This window comes from Spodoptera frugiperda, chromosome 27 (genome assembly GCF_023101765.2).
Source record: "Spodoptera frugiperda isolate SF20-4 chromosome 27, AGI-APGP_CSIRO_Sfru_2.0, whole genome shotgun sequence".
In the NCBI taxonomy this organism is placed as follows: domain Eukaryota; kingdom Metazoa; phylum Arthropoda; class Insecta; order Lepidoptera; family Noctuidae; genus Spodoptera; species Spodoptera frugiperda.
Genome location: NC_064238.1, coordinates 11,569,549 through 11,587,608, shown reverse-complemented (window position 1 = coordinate 11,587,608; position 18,060 = coordinate 11,569,549). Strand labels below are relative to the sequence as shown.

Genomic DNA, 18,060 nt, shown 5'->3' with positions numbered 1-18,060 from the left:
GAGGCGTCGCACTCCAGTTTAGTGCCGCCTTCCGTCGCGATGCTCCCTCTGACTTTGAAATTGAACGCCGTCGGAGGCAAGACGCCGCGGGTGATTTCTCACCCTCTCGCACTCTGTGGCGGTCTCAGTCGCCTACAAACATCAAAGTGCAAGATTTTATTATTGCGTTACAGGCCGAACGGAGGCAAAAAGCGCTTCGTTTGCCACTCCGCTACCGGAGTTTACAGATTAAATTCGCACTCGTAACAACCTTGTCGGAGAGCTGGCAGTATTTGATTAAAGAAAACACGAATAATTTGTCGGTGCACAAATTATTGAGTCTTCATCGTGATGAGTTCGGAGTCGAGAGATGTGCGTGCTTGATGCATCAAAGTGGAAAACATTGTGACATGAATAATAGGCGGTCTAAAACGTAATTACGTGTCTAAGTGTGGGTCGTTAGTTTGGAGTACCACACACGATACCACACTTTTGGTTCGGAATTTTACGTAGTACGGGGCCTTAAATATACATTTTATTTTTTACTCATCCACACTGTTGGTTATTTCAAGTTACATCAAGGTTTCATAGCACTTTACGAACATTTTTCAGTATTAGTATAGAAGTTGTGAATGTTCTCAAAAATTTTTGTTTGTTAATCAGACAAATTAATACTTATATTTATGCTATCAAGCTACAAATAGTAACTACTCGTAATAAAGTAAATCATTAATTCAAAGTCGAAGGAACATGCTTTTGCAAATTATACCCTCCTTCGACGTGAGAATAAAACCAAAGATGGTATCAGCTGTTTACATTCCCGCTGAAGTTGTAAAAGTCAACTGAGGGCAACGAGTTATTTAATGGAGTTTATAGGCGACTGGTTAGCGAACCGTTTCTACACTTAACGATTACTACTTCGATATATTATCTTAAAGAGGTCAGAAGAATTCTATTTAGAGATGATGGTTAGAAAATCTTCTAAAGAAAATAAACATTAGTAGGTAAGTATCTAATACCAAAGCAGCAAAAGATATGCGTCAATAGATCCGTAATGATTGTGTAACCTTCTATTCAAAGTTGTGATCAAACATTACAATAGTATGTCACACTCGAGCTGTTTCAAAGGGCATGGAAGGACGCTTCGGGCGACGCACCCAATGTCTCGCGATGTCGCGATGCGATCGAGTTGTGCGATATTACACTACCGACTCGGGACGCGACGCGATGCCACCTATCTCAGGTGACAATAACACACATTTGCATAGCGAAACGTCTCTACGACATGCAGGGAAATTGTATTGTGAATGAATCGGAGATTTCACTTTCCAAGATAAGTGAAATTAAATTTGTGGAACCAAAGACGTTAATGTTGGTAACTTAAACGTAATCTTCTTAAACATTTTTCATAACATATTTTATGTTATTAAATATAAGAACAGTCACAAACCCTATAAATTGGTTCAGTACGTATTGTACAGAACCCCTAATCAAAACGTCGCCAGAGAGAATTGATTTTATTCCGACTCCGATTACAATTTCAATAAAGAACCTGTAATACGAATCCGCAGTCATAATGTGCATTGCAGACGTTGTGAACGTCGCAACACGTGTAAACAAAACAAGCAGCAAGTACGTATCTTTGCCGGCAGACGTACACAGGAACGCACTCAGGGACTGCTCGGTCGAGTATGATAAATGGACGGCCCGTACACCCGCTCCAATTCTTCTCTTTAGTTCGCCAGTCCACCAGTGTGGGAGGGAGATATATGACAGTAATGGAAAGATGTGACACCAAAACCGCAAGGGAAATAAGATGAACGTTGCGAAATTAAATATCCTTTATAACTTTGCTTCCTCAGTTACAAAATCAATAAAACTTGAAGTAGACCGATATCGTGCTCCAGATAAAGAGAGGTTTTGAAATCTTAAACATTTTAAATTTTCTCACGTCTTCAAAACACACATCGGAGGATCCGGTGATTCGATAATCCCGTCCTCAAATACGTTCCATTTATCGTCCAGAGTGATGTACTCCACAATTTGCTCTGATAGATGAGTGTTATATCGCTCTGCCCTACTGTCATATTTTATCCTAATGCATAGCTTTATCAACAAGTAGGTAAACATCTAGTCATATCTCATTTGTAGCATTATAACTGTATGCATTGTTTATGTTGATACATTTTTTGTGGGTTGTTAATTCTCAATTTTTAGAAGTGAAATTCCCAAATAATGAATTAGTACAATAAGAATTAAAAAGTAGCCAGAAAACAAGAGGGAAGCGACAAAGGCACAGGTATTCCATAGCAAAATTATTTTGACACACGCCTGATCCTTATTGAACTCTAACACGATGTAATAAGGATCATATTTTATGACGATAAACGTGAATCGAACGCAAATTCTGTTTCACATAATCTAAAGGATACCACGGAGACAGTGTTGCCACAAAGCGACGCGGCGAGCGCTGAGAATACGCAAACAGGTGTCGACTCCGAGGTTATATTTGCATATAAATAGAGTTCCTGCTTAACTGTAACACTGCCTCGTCCCTTTCTCTCTCGTTCGATGTTGTTCGCTAGAGGAGCACAGAGCGTTACGCCTCCTTGCACGCGCTATACGCAAGTACGAGCGTCTCCAGGAGATTCTATTTATGAACGGTGATGTAATATGACCAATAGACCGGTCACATAACCGCACACACGACGACGTCTATTGTCTCGTGATAGCCGATAGGAAGTCAATCAATATCTCTCAAATGTATTATTGTGTCAGGACCACCTCCACTGCACAGTAATTAATTCCTCTAATGTAACCAACACCACGATGTTCGGAAATGTTCAAGTCTTTTTACTACATGTCGGACAAAAACGTTATCTGTTAATGGCATTTCTAATGCGAATCATTAAAGAATATTCTGTAGGATGTGTTCAAAGCCTAGCCACAACTTTTTCTGGTGGGGAAGTTATTACAATGCGCAGCTGAACCGGTCAGAGCACAACGCCTAGGAAGCGATCCAGCCGTTTTATCGGCTCTAGTCTTTTAAAGCAAATAGAAAAAGTTCAACGCTCACACATTTCGAATGAGCAAGGAGACACATGAATAATTGAAGCAAAGATGGACATCTCTAGAATATTAATAATACCCTGACGATTTGATGTAGCTGTGAAATTATAAAATAACTATCGTGCCAGGTGATTAGTGGGCTGTCGTCGTCGATACGGCCGGTTCCGCGCCTCTTCCGTTAGCAGTTTTTTATCGTTCGTCTATTACATCATAGGACATGCGCGTTCGTAGTGCGTGACCTGTCTGCGTAGGCGCAGGTGACATGCGAAGTCCACATTATTTCGACATACACCCAGAGAACCTAACTAGTTCTGTTACCAGAGACCCCTGTTATTTGTATTCTTTTTTTTTGTTGGTCCCGAACATTTTCTATTTGTTCCGTCGGGCCCTTTTTTTGCTGGGTTGCACCGGCCGCGTTCGAAGGTTCGGAACGTTTTTACTCGACTCGGGGGAGCAGCGGGTGGCGGGAAGGCGGCGGCCCCTCCCGCCGCCGAGCCGTCCTTGGCCCGAACGTTCACCTTGGCGCGCTGCGCTGCCGGCGCACCACAGGTAACAAAGTTCCGCGAACTACGTGATTTCTATGGCTGTCCGCCGAAAGTGGAGCCCGGAGTATCTCAAGAGCCACTCGGCTGGCGCTAATGTTACGGAGAAACGTGTAATGAAACACTCGCTCTACCCTCCGGCTGCGACGCACAGCGGACCCCCATCCGTGGTGTGCGTTGCTATACTTTTTACAGTATCTAATGTCCCACATTAGATGCTCTAGAACACGAGATGATTGACGAGGACAAATCTACGAGGTGGTCCTTTGGAGAAATCGTTTTATTTAGTCGCTCTAATTTGGCGACTTTGCAATATGTTACCCCCGCGTCGATTTTATTACCTTCGCTATTCTACAAATCTACACTAGTCAAAGTACATGTATTTCTGGCCTGATACCTGATTCATGTTTTAAGTCACTGATTTGTTGATGATTTCGATAGAATGTTTTAAAGACGAATTAACCCGAATAATTGACATACTTATATCTCCTGGTGGTAAATACCACTTATAGGCCATTGTAATGTACCTTCATCGTTTAATGCCTTTGATCTGATTGGTTGGACACTATTGCTTATTATTTTATAAGCCTTAAAGTAGATGTTAAAAGTCTCTATTTCGTAAGTCCATAACAGTAACGCAGCACTTGAAATGTTTTGTATTTTAACTGGCACCAGTGGTAACGAATATTCTCGGAATTGTAAGATAAGGATTAATTTTTTAAGTTGTTTTCACAGAAATAAGATAAATGCTAAGATAAACTAAGCCCGTTAGCGGGATCCAGCCATGAAAACTTTGAAGCTAACTGCATGTTTCAAGTATTCGTAAAAGGAGGTCTAGCTAGTAGGATCCCAATGAAGGAATATGTACATGAGTAAATTGGCGAAGAGTTACTTGGTACCAATTTCTTTTCAATTCTGTTTTTATGTATGTGTCAGTGATTTACTGATTTAAAAGTGTACTTGTGGCTTACAACAGAATATAACTCTGGTTTATAGGCATTTTAGTGCTTTCAGTGCCAGCCAATGCCTGCCTTAGGTTCATTCACCTTTCTACTGTCATACCTATCAATCACGCACTTGTATAAAAATTCAAGATGTCCTGGACGTCTGTGCAACTACTTGATCGTGGTAATATTGCGCCGCTCGTGGTAATTATGTCGTTGGCGCGAGCTCGGTGATCGTTGCGGCAGCAGCGGCGGCTCTGGAGCAGCGGCTTCCACAGCTCGGCGACCGTAATCTTATCGCATTAGAGGCCGGACATAGGAAGGGCATTAAATTTGAACGATCGTCGTGAAGCGGCGGGCAGAACGAACGCGCCTGAAACCGGTCGGCCGTCCGTAAATAATGGATTAGAGGTGGGGAGGGTACGCGGGCCGGGGGAGGGGTGTGGCGCACGCACCGGCTGCGCGCGCGGGCGCGAGGGGCGCCGCGCTGCGGGGTGCGGGGCCTGCGCCTCCCGTCAGCTGTTGCGCGCCCGGGACCGCGCGCCGCGCGCACACCGCTGCCAATGCATCGGCGTTGATAGCGCACCGCGCACGCCGCTCGACTCGCGCGACCCTATACTCGGTGACAGTGACACAGTGCTGTGCGTGACCGGAGCCGTGCTTGCGACTAGTGATAATGTTGTGTTGTGAGTGAACCATGCCCAGGATGTGCAGTGCGTGGACCGCGCCCAGGAGCTGACCACGGTGCTGCCGGGAGATGAGAAGTTATGTTACGCCACCGACCGAGGTGATTATTCCCGACCTCGGCCCTAAAAACACCATGCATGCGCGCGGCACCGTCACGGAGACGGCTCCGCCGGGCCTCGGAACGGTTTTAGTGCTTTATTCTGCCAAGTTTGTATAGTTTGGTAAGCAACGCCAGCTTTTGGCGCTTTTTTAGGAATAACGAAAATAAAAAAAATGCCCAGCCCGTCCTACTCGTAATACAACAAAGTTAGATTTTTTATAAAGTTTGACAATGGATGTCGTCCTTATGCTCGAGGGGACTCGTATAAAAGAAGGTGCGATGTATATTTTTAATGAATTTAGGGACGATTTTTTGGGCATTAAATAAAAATGGAAAATACCATGAAAATATTGGCTATCGTATCGTGCGTATTTTTGGAGTTTCTGCATACGACAACGATCACCTCGGTTTCAATAGCTAGGTATATCTTAATTTTTTACAAACCGGTGGAAAATTAGTAAATAATCTATAATCAGACAAATGCATTAATGATGAATAAAGTACTCATATTTACCACATGCATAGGTAACATCATTTACACGAATCAGGAAACGTTGACAGGAATATAGCAGAGTAACAAGAAAATCTGCTTTCGTAACGAATTAATTGGATGTAATAAGTCATTAACTGGATCTTGTTTCCTTTGGTTAATTGCCACCCACGCTTGCTCCACTAATCCAGCAAATACACATGAAACTCATAAAAGCGCAATGCGAGGTCCCACTTCATGTTTATGTACAATAATGATTACACACATGCAGTAACAATTATTCTGTCATCATCGTTTTACAATTACGCATGTTCAAGATTACAGCTCGTTAACATTTTATCGATGTCGTTAACAGCTGTCCGAATTTCTTTGAATAAGTAAAAACTTAATACTTCTTGAACACTTGCGTGGTTTACAAACAGCAAATTGTGTGAGAAATTGAATTTTAGTTAAAATCGCTGTGCTGGTTTTTCAATGATCAAATATAAAACGAAATGTTGGCCTAAAGTTCCATGTAGAAGATAGCAGAGAAGTAGAAATAAAAAAGGACATAGCCCCGTTAATGATGTGGACAGACCTAAGGGATTTATTGCTTCATTGTTCCTATTTGCACTACACAGGATTAGAGCAAAGATATTTTAGAAAAAATGTGTTAGAAGCCCATTCTGGTTTAGAACGAACGTCGCATTAAAGTTTACGTATAAGGCAGGTGTGTGCCTAGCACCTTGTGCTTAGCCTTCCGGCTTTATCCATTGAATATATTATCTACTCTTTGTTTTATATTTATATGTGTAAGTATTAGCAATGATACCTCTTTGTTTCTAGAATACATAAAAGGAATGTTGACGTTGAATAAAAACTTTGTATAGAGAAATAGCATTAAAGCTCCGACTAGAATTTGTAATGAATAAAGTAAATACAGCGTAGTGTTAAAATAATGAATAAACTGTCATGTAATGTAGAGTTAAAATATAATTTCTTGATACTGTAGATTGAAGTTGCATCTAAATGTAATAGTAATGCAGTTAATGACATAGAAGTAAATGTCGATATTAACATCAAAGACAAACGACTGTCTCTTGTACTAAAATTTCATAACATGACGGTACAGCTATTGTATTTTACCATGCCGTGTCACGAAGCGACGTTAAAACACGCTACAGACCGTAAGGAAGTCATTGAAATTCTCAATGATTCTTAGAGTTATATACTATGTCTGTGGAATGACTCATTATCTGTAAGGAACTTGGCGACACCTCTTTTGATTTCTGCAACACTTATATAACTTTTGCGCGTACAATTACAAAACTTATGTTCTTTGAAATAAAGTTCCAAGTTTCCAAGAATTCTGTAGACAATGCTCTGTTCTGTACACTTTTTCTCTGTTTTAACTTCGTTTTGATCCATGCCTCTCACCTTGACTTTGAACTTTATCGGCATCAAGTGCAATAACATCAATTTACATAATTAAGTTTGCTGCTATGTTTATTTCTTGAATGTTATCGATGTGATTATCACATGAATACTTGCGCTATTTGCGTTTGTACTGTCATTTCAATACGGTGAAGGTCTTTTACTTATCTTCAGACTATAGTTATATTTCAAACATCAATCTATTTGCCAAGAACTCTATTTTATTAAAGTTTAACAGTGTTTTTTACAATATTTATTACTAGCGTCGCGTAATTCTTTAGACTTTTTATAATTCTCCTTTGTGAGAAAAGTTTAACAAGCTGTGTGCTTGAGCAGATGTTCCAAATGGCGCGGTAAGGTGACCCCGTCGACACTGCGCTCCATGTTTTTGTTCAATTTGATTAATGACGAATCAAATCATACATTTGTAAATCAACAATCATCTCCGTATATTAATCAATCAACAATCAAATTTTGGAAGTCGTGTTTTACCGCTATAAAACCCAAATATAGTTTTTTACGATATACTGATGTCCTCGTTCATGTATAACAATCTATGTCGTCGCGTATATCACAGTCATAGTTATGTATGCCAACGATTTTGTTGTAATTTTTAACATCTAAGCGTTAATAATATTACTATTGTTGACACATTGATGATTATCTAACGTTCCTCGTCGATCATTAAAGGGACGATAGTTCTTTCTAAATTCCCTTTTTTTCTGTCACAAACACACACAAGGGTGAAGTTTTTGTCGGCATTTTTTGTCACTAGCAACGAATGCTTGTATTTTTTGTCCATTGGTTCTATCAACCGAACTTTTACGACTGGTCCCTTTTGACTGCAATTTTATTTGCTGTGAACCCTGCTTCACTAACTGTTATTTTAATTTACTTCTTTTTGTTTGATTTTTTAGTTCTTGCTTTGCCTTTTACCTGTTTGCAAGTAATATCAATTATATTAATGACGATAAACGATCGCTCATAAAAGGAGTACCTACTATCATTTAAAAGCTTATTATCTCTGCTAGAAGGTACATAAAACATCGCCTAATCAGAAATTCAACTCATAAATATTACATATCACATCAATTACATGTGAAGCGTGTCAAAGGTTCATTTAAAGAAGAAAAATGAGTTTTATAATTAACAAGTGATCCGTCACGTCCTCTCTGCACTCGATAGACGGCTGGTTGCATCGCTTGTGCATCAAGCGCATAATGCGATTTAAAAGCAATCTCGTCGTCTCTTACGCTCAATTTCCGTACCAAATGTCGAATGATCCGACGATTTCCTAACATATCTTGCGCTAGTTCTATTGGACCATAATACCTAGAATTAACAAGCTTTCGTAATATTAAATCTAAAATCTTCGTTCATAAAATCATGGTTTTAATAGTCACATTTTCGCAACCTCACCAGAGTAGTAGAAAACGGTATAGCTAAAATATATTGGTTTCCCGACCTCACCATGGCCAGTAATAATTTAACACTCTTTATTTATGCCCATATAATTGCTCTCCTCATATACCATATTAATGACAACATTAACGTCTCAATTTTAAAACATTTGCGATGTTCTCAAGCCATTACATTTGTAAACGAGCTTCTGGGTCACTATCTTTTATCTACGCAGTATTTCGGAGAAGGAATAGTATAAGAGTATTCGCAGAAGGAATGGACATTTGGTGCAATCGTAAAGCCAGACAGCAACAATAAAACTTTGGTCGGCATGAACTGGTTTGTCGTCTCCAGTGCGGTGCCCTCCACAATTAAATTCACCTGTAAGATTAATCGCATTTTTAATATTGTAATTAGGTAAGATTGCCTTGAAGTTAATGTTTTATATGACATTCTTTATTATCCATTAGCATCTTATTAAGTTTAGTCATAAGTATAAGTTATGTGGGATCTTTTCTGGATACTTTATACATATCGCCTCTTGAAACTAAAACATAGTCTACTACTTTTAAAACTCAATCTTTACAAATTAGTCCTTTAACTTCGATAACTTTGATTACTTTAACTTTGATTTTAAGTCTCTCTGCTTGTCCCACGCAATTTTCTTATCTTCTGAATTCGAAACAAGTTCTGCGTAATCTTGCGCCAATAAATCTGTATTCAGAATTATAAATTCATTTTAATGGTCATCACTTTTATATTTATTCCTATATCGATCTTAATCCTTAACATTAATACTTTTACGATGCTTCGCTTTGTCCTCAAACTGTCAATTTGTTAAGCTTATGCGTGAGCATTAAATAGACTGATTATAATTAATTAATATCCCATCCTTCTGTATTAAATATTGAATGGTGACCATATAGTATCGTGTGTAAAAGATAAAATATAGTCATGTTTATTTATGTGTCTTAGAATTGTATAGGATCCTTATCTTTATTTTAGAGTTTCTCCATTTTAAACTATGCCAAAGTTTCTAGTTTTCTCTACCACACCTTTAACAGTTTCCTGATATGATTTGTTTTTGTTTAAAACAATATCGAAGTCGTAAAAGAAAATGCTCGTACTCGTACATATGCTTAGCGAGGCAGTTCATAAAAGTTTTATTGAGAACAGGGCATAATGTAATGTTACCCTTATTATTCAGCATGTAAACAATATACGTTACGTGCTTGTTAACCGCCTAGCAATAAAAAGTATTGTTAGTTTCAGAATTAATATTTCTATCGGTAGTAAAATGTCAACGGCTATGGATATCGAACTTAATCGGACCCTTACGACTATTTGTTAATAAATGTAGGTATCGTTTACTTACATACTCATATCCACTTAAATTTATCGTAACTGACACCAAAACATTGCAAATTTTTAAAACACATGGGACCTTCATACTTTTCAATTAACATTATTTATACAGCAATATTTTGATATAATGTCCATATTCTGTCAATAAATTATGTATAATTCTGAAATCGATAGACGTGGAACACAGAAAATTAACATAACAGGAAATAATTAAATTTTCATCCTCACACCGTCTAGACTAAATAATAAAACCGTTAGCATATAAAAAGATATACATTTATGTATATATATTTCTATTTTATGCTGGGTTTATTTCTTCGAACGCTCAGGCGACCAATTAAGGTTTTTCAATGTAGCCGACTTAATCAGTGATTTCTGAAGCAATTGGCGGTATAAGAAGCTTACAAAAAGATAAATGTTATTAAAAGCGATATAATTTTATTCTAAGTATCGCTAAATGTCCTTCAAAAGTGGCTTGAGACTCGTAACACAATCGTAACGAAATAAAACCCAGTGCGTTCACCTCGTGTCTCATAAGGACCGGGTACACCGGCCGCCTGCACCGCCGCGGTCCCTGATACATATTAATTTTACTTTTATTACTCCACTACACTTAATTAAAAATAAAAAGAAACGTAATTAGTCTCTCATCATCGGACGTAGGCCATTTACTTTGAACTGCTTATCATTTCATGTCACAATTATCTATGTGTTTGGATAACTAAACAATTTACTATATTTGACGAGACTTTAGATTATTTTGTTACATAATATTAATGAGTAATGTTATCTCTGCACTCTGTACTGTGCTATACATTACATACGAGCTTTATTGAACGTGTGCGGTCCGCTACATCCGACAAGCGGCTGGTCGTACAATCGGCTCGTCTATTCTGGGCTTAAGTGGCAACGTTACGCGCACGACATTCGCTAAAAATACGTGCGTCGGGCGCATGGATAGCATAATAATTGTACGTGGAGAGCACACAGTAATACTAGATGAGAGGCGTCGGTAATGCGTGTGATAACACAAACTGACGCATTTCTACGTAAACCGCAATATCGCTCTATGTTAATCGGCTTGCCTTTTTGCAACAGTACTCGGATTTATCTAGGCAGGTAAAATATTTAAATGAAACGTGATATTGTTTGCCTGCGTATTAAATAATAACTATTATTTAATCCACAATCCAACGGCCCGCAATATATAGGAATTACAGTTTCATAGGAAATGTCGAAATGTATTCTACTTTTTTAAGCCACGCCTGATGAAAATAATATTGTCACAAGGCAAACTGAAACTGGTGTATTCATAAATGTTTCCGGAATCGAAGTCCATATCATCCAATAAAACTAAAAATAATACTTATATTTATTCGTTAGCCTTTTATCTATGGGTTTGATTTAATAGGCGTGCATAGTAGTACAATAAATTCGTATGTTAATATGAGAAAAAATATCTTTTACGGAGTTGCGTAATAAAAAATAATATCTCAGCGTGTTTCCTGCTCACAGCCCACACGGTGTCAATGACCGTGCGTGTTTAGTACTTTAATAAAAACGTTTATGCTCAAATTATGTAGTGCTTAAGATTAATCGTCCTTATCCAATCTTTAAGTTTTGAAAATTAAAGCACTCTTAAGTTAATCACACGTTTTAGGTTCTCACTTTAATTATTTGTGAGATACATGATGGTTTAATTATCCTACACCGGTTTCATTAAACACATACTAATTTGCAGTGGGATGTGAATCATTTCACGCATTACGTTTTGGAATTACCTTTGTAAATCATAGTGTAACTACAAGTTCTCAAATATACATAACACATAACACCTTGAAAGGTTAACAAGTACAGATTACTCATAACTTTTCCTTTATTCCACTTCCATATCAGCCTTTCTTTGACAAAATACATATAAAACGATTATCTTTTATTTACATTGACACGCCTATGCGTCGCGGGCGCGGCAAGGAGCCGGTTTTCATAAAATCATTTTATTCATAGTATTTCGACGTAACGGAACGGATGCGGGACAGGTCCTGGCTGTGAATGAATCGACTCGATCATCGGTCAAGTTCACACATCGATTTATTTCAATGTCGATGAGAGTACTTGATCGATTACTCGTAATTGCAATGGTTGGAGCGATCGACGATCGAACTGTTTTAAAAACCTTTTAGCGTTTCGGTTTAAGATATGCAGTTATAAATGGATCCTAGCGTGCTGTTGATTATATTAATTTGTTTAAATGAAAAATGCAGTAAGATAACAACTCTACGTGAGATATTGTCAGTAAATGAACTGTGAAAGAATGCGACAGTATTAATTTATGCGATGTATAAAGTGTGCTTTAGGAATTTCCTTAACATGTGTAGTCATCGTCGTTTCATAAACTCCTATCTGTCTGTATTAATACCCAAGTACTAAAGTAGATAGTACTGCACCCACTGCCATTGGATACTATGATGGTCCAAGATTTTTTAGGTAGCTAATGTAGTCAAAATTTCGTTTAGGTAGAGTATCTAACGGTAGAAAATAAACCAGGAATATTATTTAACTAAAATGTGTACATACTCTATCTACACAATAATACGATTGGTGTTCCTCAGGGCAGTATACTCGGCCCTTTTAATTTTTGCCGTAAAAACTATTAGTAAGTTATTAAAAAAATCAATAGTGAAACAACTACAGTTTTTATCGTAATATTGTAACAATTATATACACACCCTCTACAAAATATATATATCATCATCTTATTCGGTAGTTAGTTACAACATCCCTCTTGTAGTATACAGAACCCTCTGAGTATCGATCGTTTTATTATTGTTATCATCAATGCTACGTCCCGCTGGCCTTACACGGACCATTCATTTTGTCAAACTAACTTCATACTTATGTACCCACTTATAAATACGACGTACAAGTTAATCAATTTTATGTTGTGTGTATTTCATGTTTAATTATTAATTTATTACGTACCTATGTATGTAATTTCGGTTCGTTATTTGTTTTTTTAATTTAGATATTGATTTAACAAATAACATACTTTATGTAACACACCAAGTACTTACAGTAATTAGTATTCGTAATGCTTATGAATACTGAAATATTACGGACTTGATATTTTTTACACATACATACACATTACAAGCCTTTAAGTGGCCCCTGCTACCCAAAGGTCTGTTCTCGCACGGAGGTTTGAGCATTAATCACCACGCTTGCTTAAGGCGGACTGGTGATTTTACTTTACTCTACCTAAAACGCCATAGACCAATAATATTGTTTTGTTGTTTTCCTATCACGTAAAAATAGATTTTAAATAATGAGTTGTACAATTAAATCTACTAATTAAACTATTGTTATGTAAAACAAAGAGTAAGTAGTCAACTCGGACCACATGCCTACGGCCCATTTGGGACGAGTTGGGGAAAATAAAATAAAATAATATTTTTAGTGGTCAACTCGTCCCAAGTCACTACCAGAATGAGATAAGGTACAGTCAGTAGCAAAAGGGTTAGTGTGGAAATAATAAACTTCTATTACTTTGTTGAAAACAAAAGATTTTCTAGGAACTTCATTCTATCTATGTTATCATTTACTTCATAAGTGACCGCCATGACCATTGTTTAAGCCATGTTTACTATTCTTAGTACTTTTGGTTAACAAATGAATTTGAGCGATTGCTAAAAAAAAATTATGTAATAAATTATTTAACCGACACTAAAAAAAGAGGTTCTTACTTCGTCAGGATTTTTTAATATGAAATAATCTATGAACAAAACGAAAGTAAAGAAAAAAACTATAAAAAATATTTTTTAATCTTGTGTTGCTAACTGTACCAAACATTGATAAAGTTTAAAAATCCATACAAAAAAAAAGTGGGACGAGTTGACCACTAAAAACTTAATTTATTTTTAATTTCCCCAACTCGTCCCAAATGGGCCGTAGGCATGTGGTCCGCGTTGACTACTTACTCAAAACAAAGGTAGGAAACGACAAATTCTCATTATTTTCAAACTGTATCATTTGTTTTTATATCCTAACCAGTAAAACCATCTCCCATTTGTAGCTATAATCTAGAACGGATAAATTGGCAACTTAGGTTGCTATTTTTATCAGGTATTTAATATAAGTATGGTTAAACACGAATAATTGTATGCAGAGTCGTTAAAGTTCCGAAAGTCTAGTTAATCATTGTACCAACGCCCATTCGAGTCAAACAACACACAATGAGCGTTCATTCCTTTATTACTACCATCGGAAATGTAAATTAATGTTAATATGTCGCGATAATAAACCTCTATTATAAAAGTTACCAGTCGTTAGTAACTAGCTTACTTAGGTGAAAGCACTCGTTAACTTAATGTACCAAATTGTTTGTTTGTTTTCATTAATAACTACTATTAACTATCAAAATAGCTTTGTTTCTAAAATATGTGACGCAATCGAGCCGATACACGCGGGGCCGAGATGAGTGACCCATCGGAAATTATTACACAACGTCGAGTTCAATAATTCATCATATTCCCGTGAATACTGTCTGGCAGACAACAAATCATTTCGTATGTCTTTTACATAACATTACAGCCACAATGTAACAAAGGGAAGCCGAATGTGTGTATCTTGAAACATATTGCTAAGTCACGTAGCCTCGGCTGACACTGTACCCATATTAATAAGGAAAAAATGATCATAACCTACCCGTATAATGTCCCCCATTACACTGATGGCACGTGATAGTTTTAACGATTTCAATTAATTACAATCGCGTGCCGCAAAAACCGCACACTATATGACTTACATTTATGTAAGCTGTCAAATTAATGCGGTAATTGTTGCATGCTCCTTTATTTACACTCCAGTGTAGGCCTACGATAAGGGTAATTAGTATACAAAAATATATTAAAGTTCGAGACGTTGATAGAACAATTACAATTACTAAATGACCTGCAATTTTGTTGAAATCATTATGTATTTTGTGCATGTGATGACCAATCAAGTGCCACAACAAAATAAGTGTAATCATTTACTAAAGTTTGCTGTGTTGTGATTCACTATGTGACACTAATACTCGTACATAATGAAAGGATAAATTGTTAAGGATGGTGTTACAGAATAACACAGTTAATCGGAAGTCAAATGATGTAAGCACGGGGATTTCTATGTTAAAATTACATAGAAAATATTATTCCTAACATATAGTAATTATGATTCATTCATTCATGTATGACGCAAATTCTGCCTATTATTATCATCGGTACATAGAATTATTACTACTGGATATAGAGAGGAAGGAAATATAATTATTAATTAATCAGAATAATAATATGTGATGGAATTGCTGACGTTTGTAACAGGCACTTACATCGTAGTACGTATTTGCGGGAATTTATCTTTACCAGGGATTTTTGAAGTAAGCATGGGATTTAACCGTGCAATTTGTATTTAGCTACTTTTGGTATGGATTTACCCGATATCAAAACTGTAGGAAATCAGACATTCCCTCCCCCTTATATTGCATTATAATTATATGGTAATTTACTTAGTATTGTAATGTTCACACAAAAGTAACCATTTTGCTGTATAAACTATTACCAGATTTTACTCGCCACTGCACTTTCAGACTGACAAAGGAATTTAGGTGTAATTCTAGTTTCATCTCCACACACTTTGTAACTTAGTCATAATCTTTTCTGACAGTAAATCCATAGAGTAGTTAAAGACCCTTTGTTCCCAAGACGAGACCACACAGAAGCTTACAAAATAAAGTGCACCATAAAAAATCATGTTGCATAGTATTATGCACCATCTTATTATTTTTACATCATTGGCAAACCATAAATATTTCACCGTCATATTTCACTTGCGAGTGCGTTTTACGACACACTTTCTTATTATAGAACATTTAAAAAAATATTATAGTTTCTCACGAGGCTGTAAATCAGATCTTACAACAAAGTACCTATTTTAGTGTAAGTGCAAAACAAATGGTAGTGGTTCGGCCGCAAGTGGACATTGTTCCGTGGACAATGGGCAATGCGGGCAAGGTTCAGGGTTCGTTGCCCCACCACAAATAACCCCCATCGTCTCACTGATACCATCAAAGATTATTGAAATAATAATTGTGTGATGTTGACTTTTATATGTCGTGAAACTTATCAAATGTTCCAATCTTCGGACTCTTAATTGGATACTTGAGATTACTAAGTACGAGTGTGCATAGTTAATTGGTTATACAGAATTTATACCACAAACAAGTAATGTTGCAATCTTTTAACAGTGGTGAGATTAGATCTCAAACGATCTACAACGAAACTATTAAGTTTTATAGGAAGAGAAAATTTTAGTTTACAACTTTTTTATTAATCGTATATAACCACTCTAACGTCCATGGATACTATAGTATCCAAAGTGACGAGTTCTGTTTAACTCCCTCTAGTTTAAAATACGGTCTTGTTTGGTGAGTTTTGACTGATTATCTATACAGCTGAATAAATTGTTCGACGAAAAAATAAGACATGGCGTTGTAATATGCTTTGACAAACAAAATATAAATTTTTAAAGTTAGTTGACTCGTTTTTGAAGTGTTTTTGTGAGTTCCAACAATTATGTCGTAAATACTACAGTTTTGTTTAATTTATCTTGCAAGTGTTATGCATCAAAATAAACTAGAAGATTTGTGCTTTACGATGATGTACAAATATCACAGTTTTAGCTGATAAATCTAGTCTAATTTTAACTTCAAACGATTGTTGTTTCGAAAAAAATGGCCGGTCTGGTGTTGGCCACTTTTAGTTTTGTTTATACATATTTTACATACTTTGCATTACAATAGTATATAAAATATCGAAATACATTTCGTAATAAGCAAAATAATACATTTTTCAAAGAGAAATATACTAAATTCATTGAAGATTCCATAATAATGTCAATGTGTTCCTCAGGTTTTTTGTAGTGTAAAATTACGAGTAGTGTTTTCTTTCGATTTAATTACAATACTTAGAGTTAACCGAATATAATCATATATACATCAAAAGAAAGGGTAATGAGTCTAGTTTGTTGTAAAAATATTTTATTGATAAAATATGCAATAGTTGTGCCGTATATTCTAAAAAGGTAGAAATAATTCTGTTTTTTTTCTGTGTTTCATGTTTAACCCGTTTTATTGTATTTTAAAGATTAACTAAAGATTTTAAAATATCATTAAGATTGATCAGTATTCTTCAATCTTTTTTTTGGTATCCTTTTCTTTATTCTAGGCATTACGGTTCAGTAGCTATATAGGTTTTTTGTTACGACGAACTTGCGAGTCGCGCGCGGTTCGGATGCCGTGCGCGGCTGGACGTTAGAGTGGATAAAGAAGGTTTAATTAGGACTTAAAGTATCGTGAATAAAAACCCTGATTTTATACGCTTACCTGAGACCCGAACCCCACATCCCACGATATGTTCCATTGCAACGGTTGGAACAATGCGTGCGCGCATCGTATTGCGCAAGTCATTCCTATCGGCCCGCGGACCGTAGCGCATGCGCATTCACTTTCGCCCACTGCTATTATTTATGTTACGACTGTGCAACTAACCGACACTCCTATACTGTACAATACTAAAGTGTAACTTCGTATTCTTAGCTTTTCTCTTAACAAAAACATAAACACTACACCATACAATACGTCTGTACTTAGTCTACAGCACAAAGCGCTTATTTTACGGCTATGATTGCTTTAAACAAACATTTAGTAATAAATAGTCCATTCGTAATTTCTCATATCATTCAAATCAAAAAATATTACTTCTTAGTCAAAGCTTGATTTATTGAATATAGCTCATTCGAATCTAGGTTTCACTAGCCTTCCTAACATTTGCGATATCACTCGCGTCTGTGAATCGGAAACGTTTATCAAATAAACTGCACTTACTAATTCTAGCTCCAAAGTCCGAAGTCTGCTTTTGTAAATAAATACCACGTCTGAAAACTAAACATTGCAATTTGTGGCTGGTGAAATATTGATTCAGTTTCGTTTTACCAAACGTGGTCCTTATGTACACACGGTACCAAAAGGATGGT

At 36.7% G+C, this 18,060-nt stretch overlaps 1 protein-coding gene across 3 annotated transcripts in view; it reads left to right on the top strand.

The window, feature by feature from the left end:
• The window catches only part of LOC118263739 (uncharacterized), a 134,202-nt gene that overhangs the window by 85,510 nt on the left and 30,632 nt on the right, over positions 1-18,060 (top strand). Inside the window, exon 1 of one of the 3 annotated variants that reach the window (XM_050705514.1) lies at positions 5,060-5,321. The exons of the other annotated variants lie outside the window; for them this stretch is intronic. Coding sequence (XP_050561471.1) covers positions 5,302-5,321 — 20 coding nt within the window. The 5' untranslated portion in view covers positions 5,060-5,301. Of the gene's footprint in view, positions 1-5,059; positions 5,322-18,060 lie in introns of those variants that run through there. 3 annotated transcript variants of the gene reach the window in all.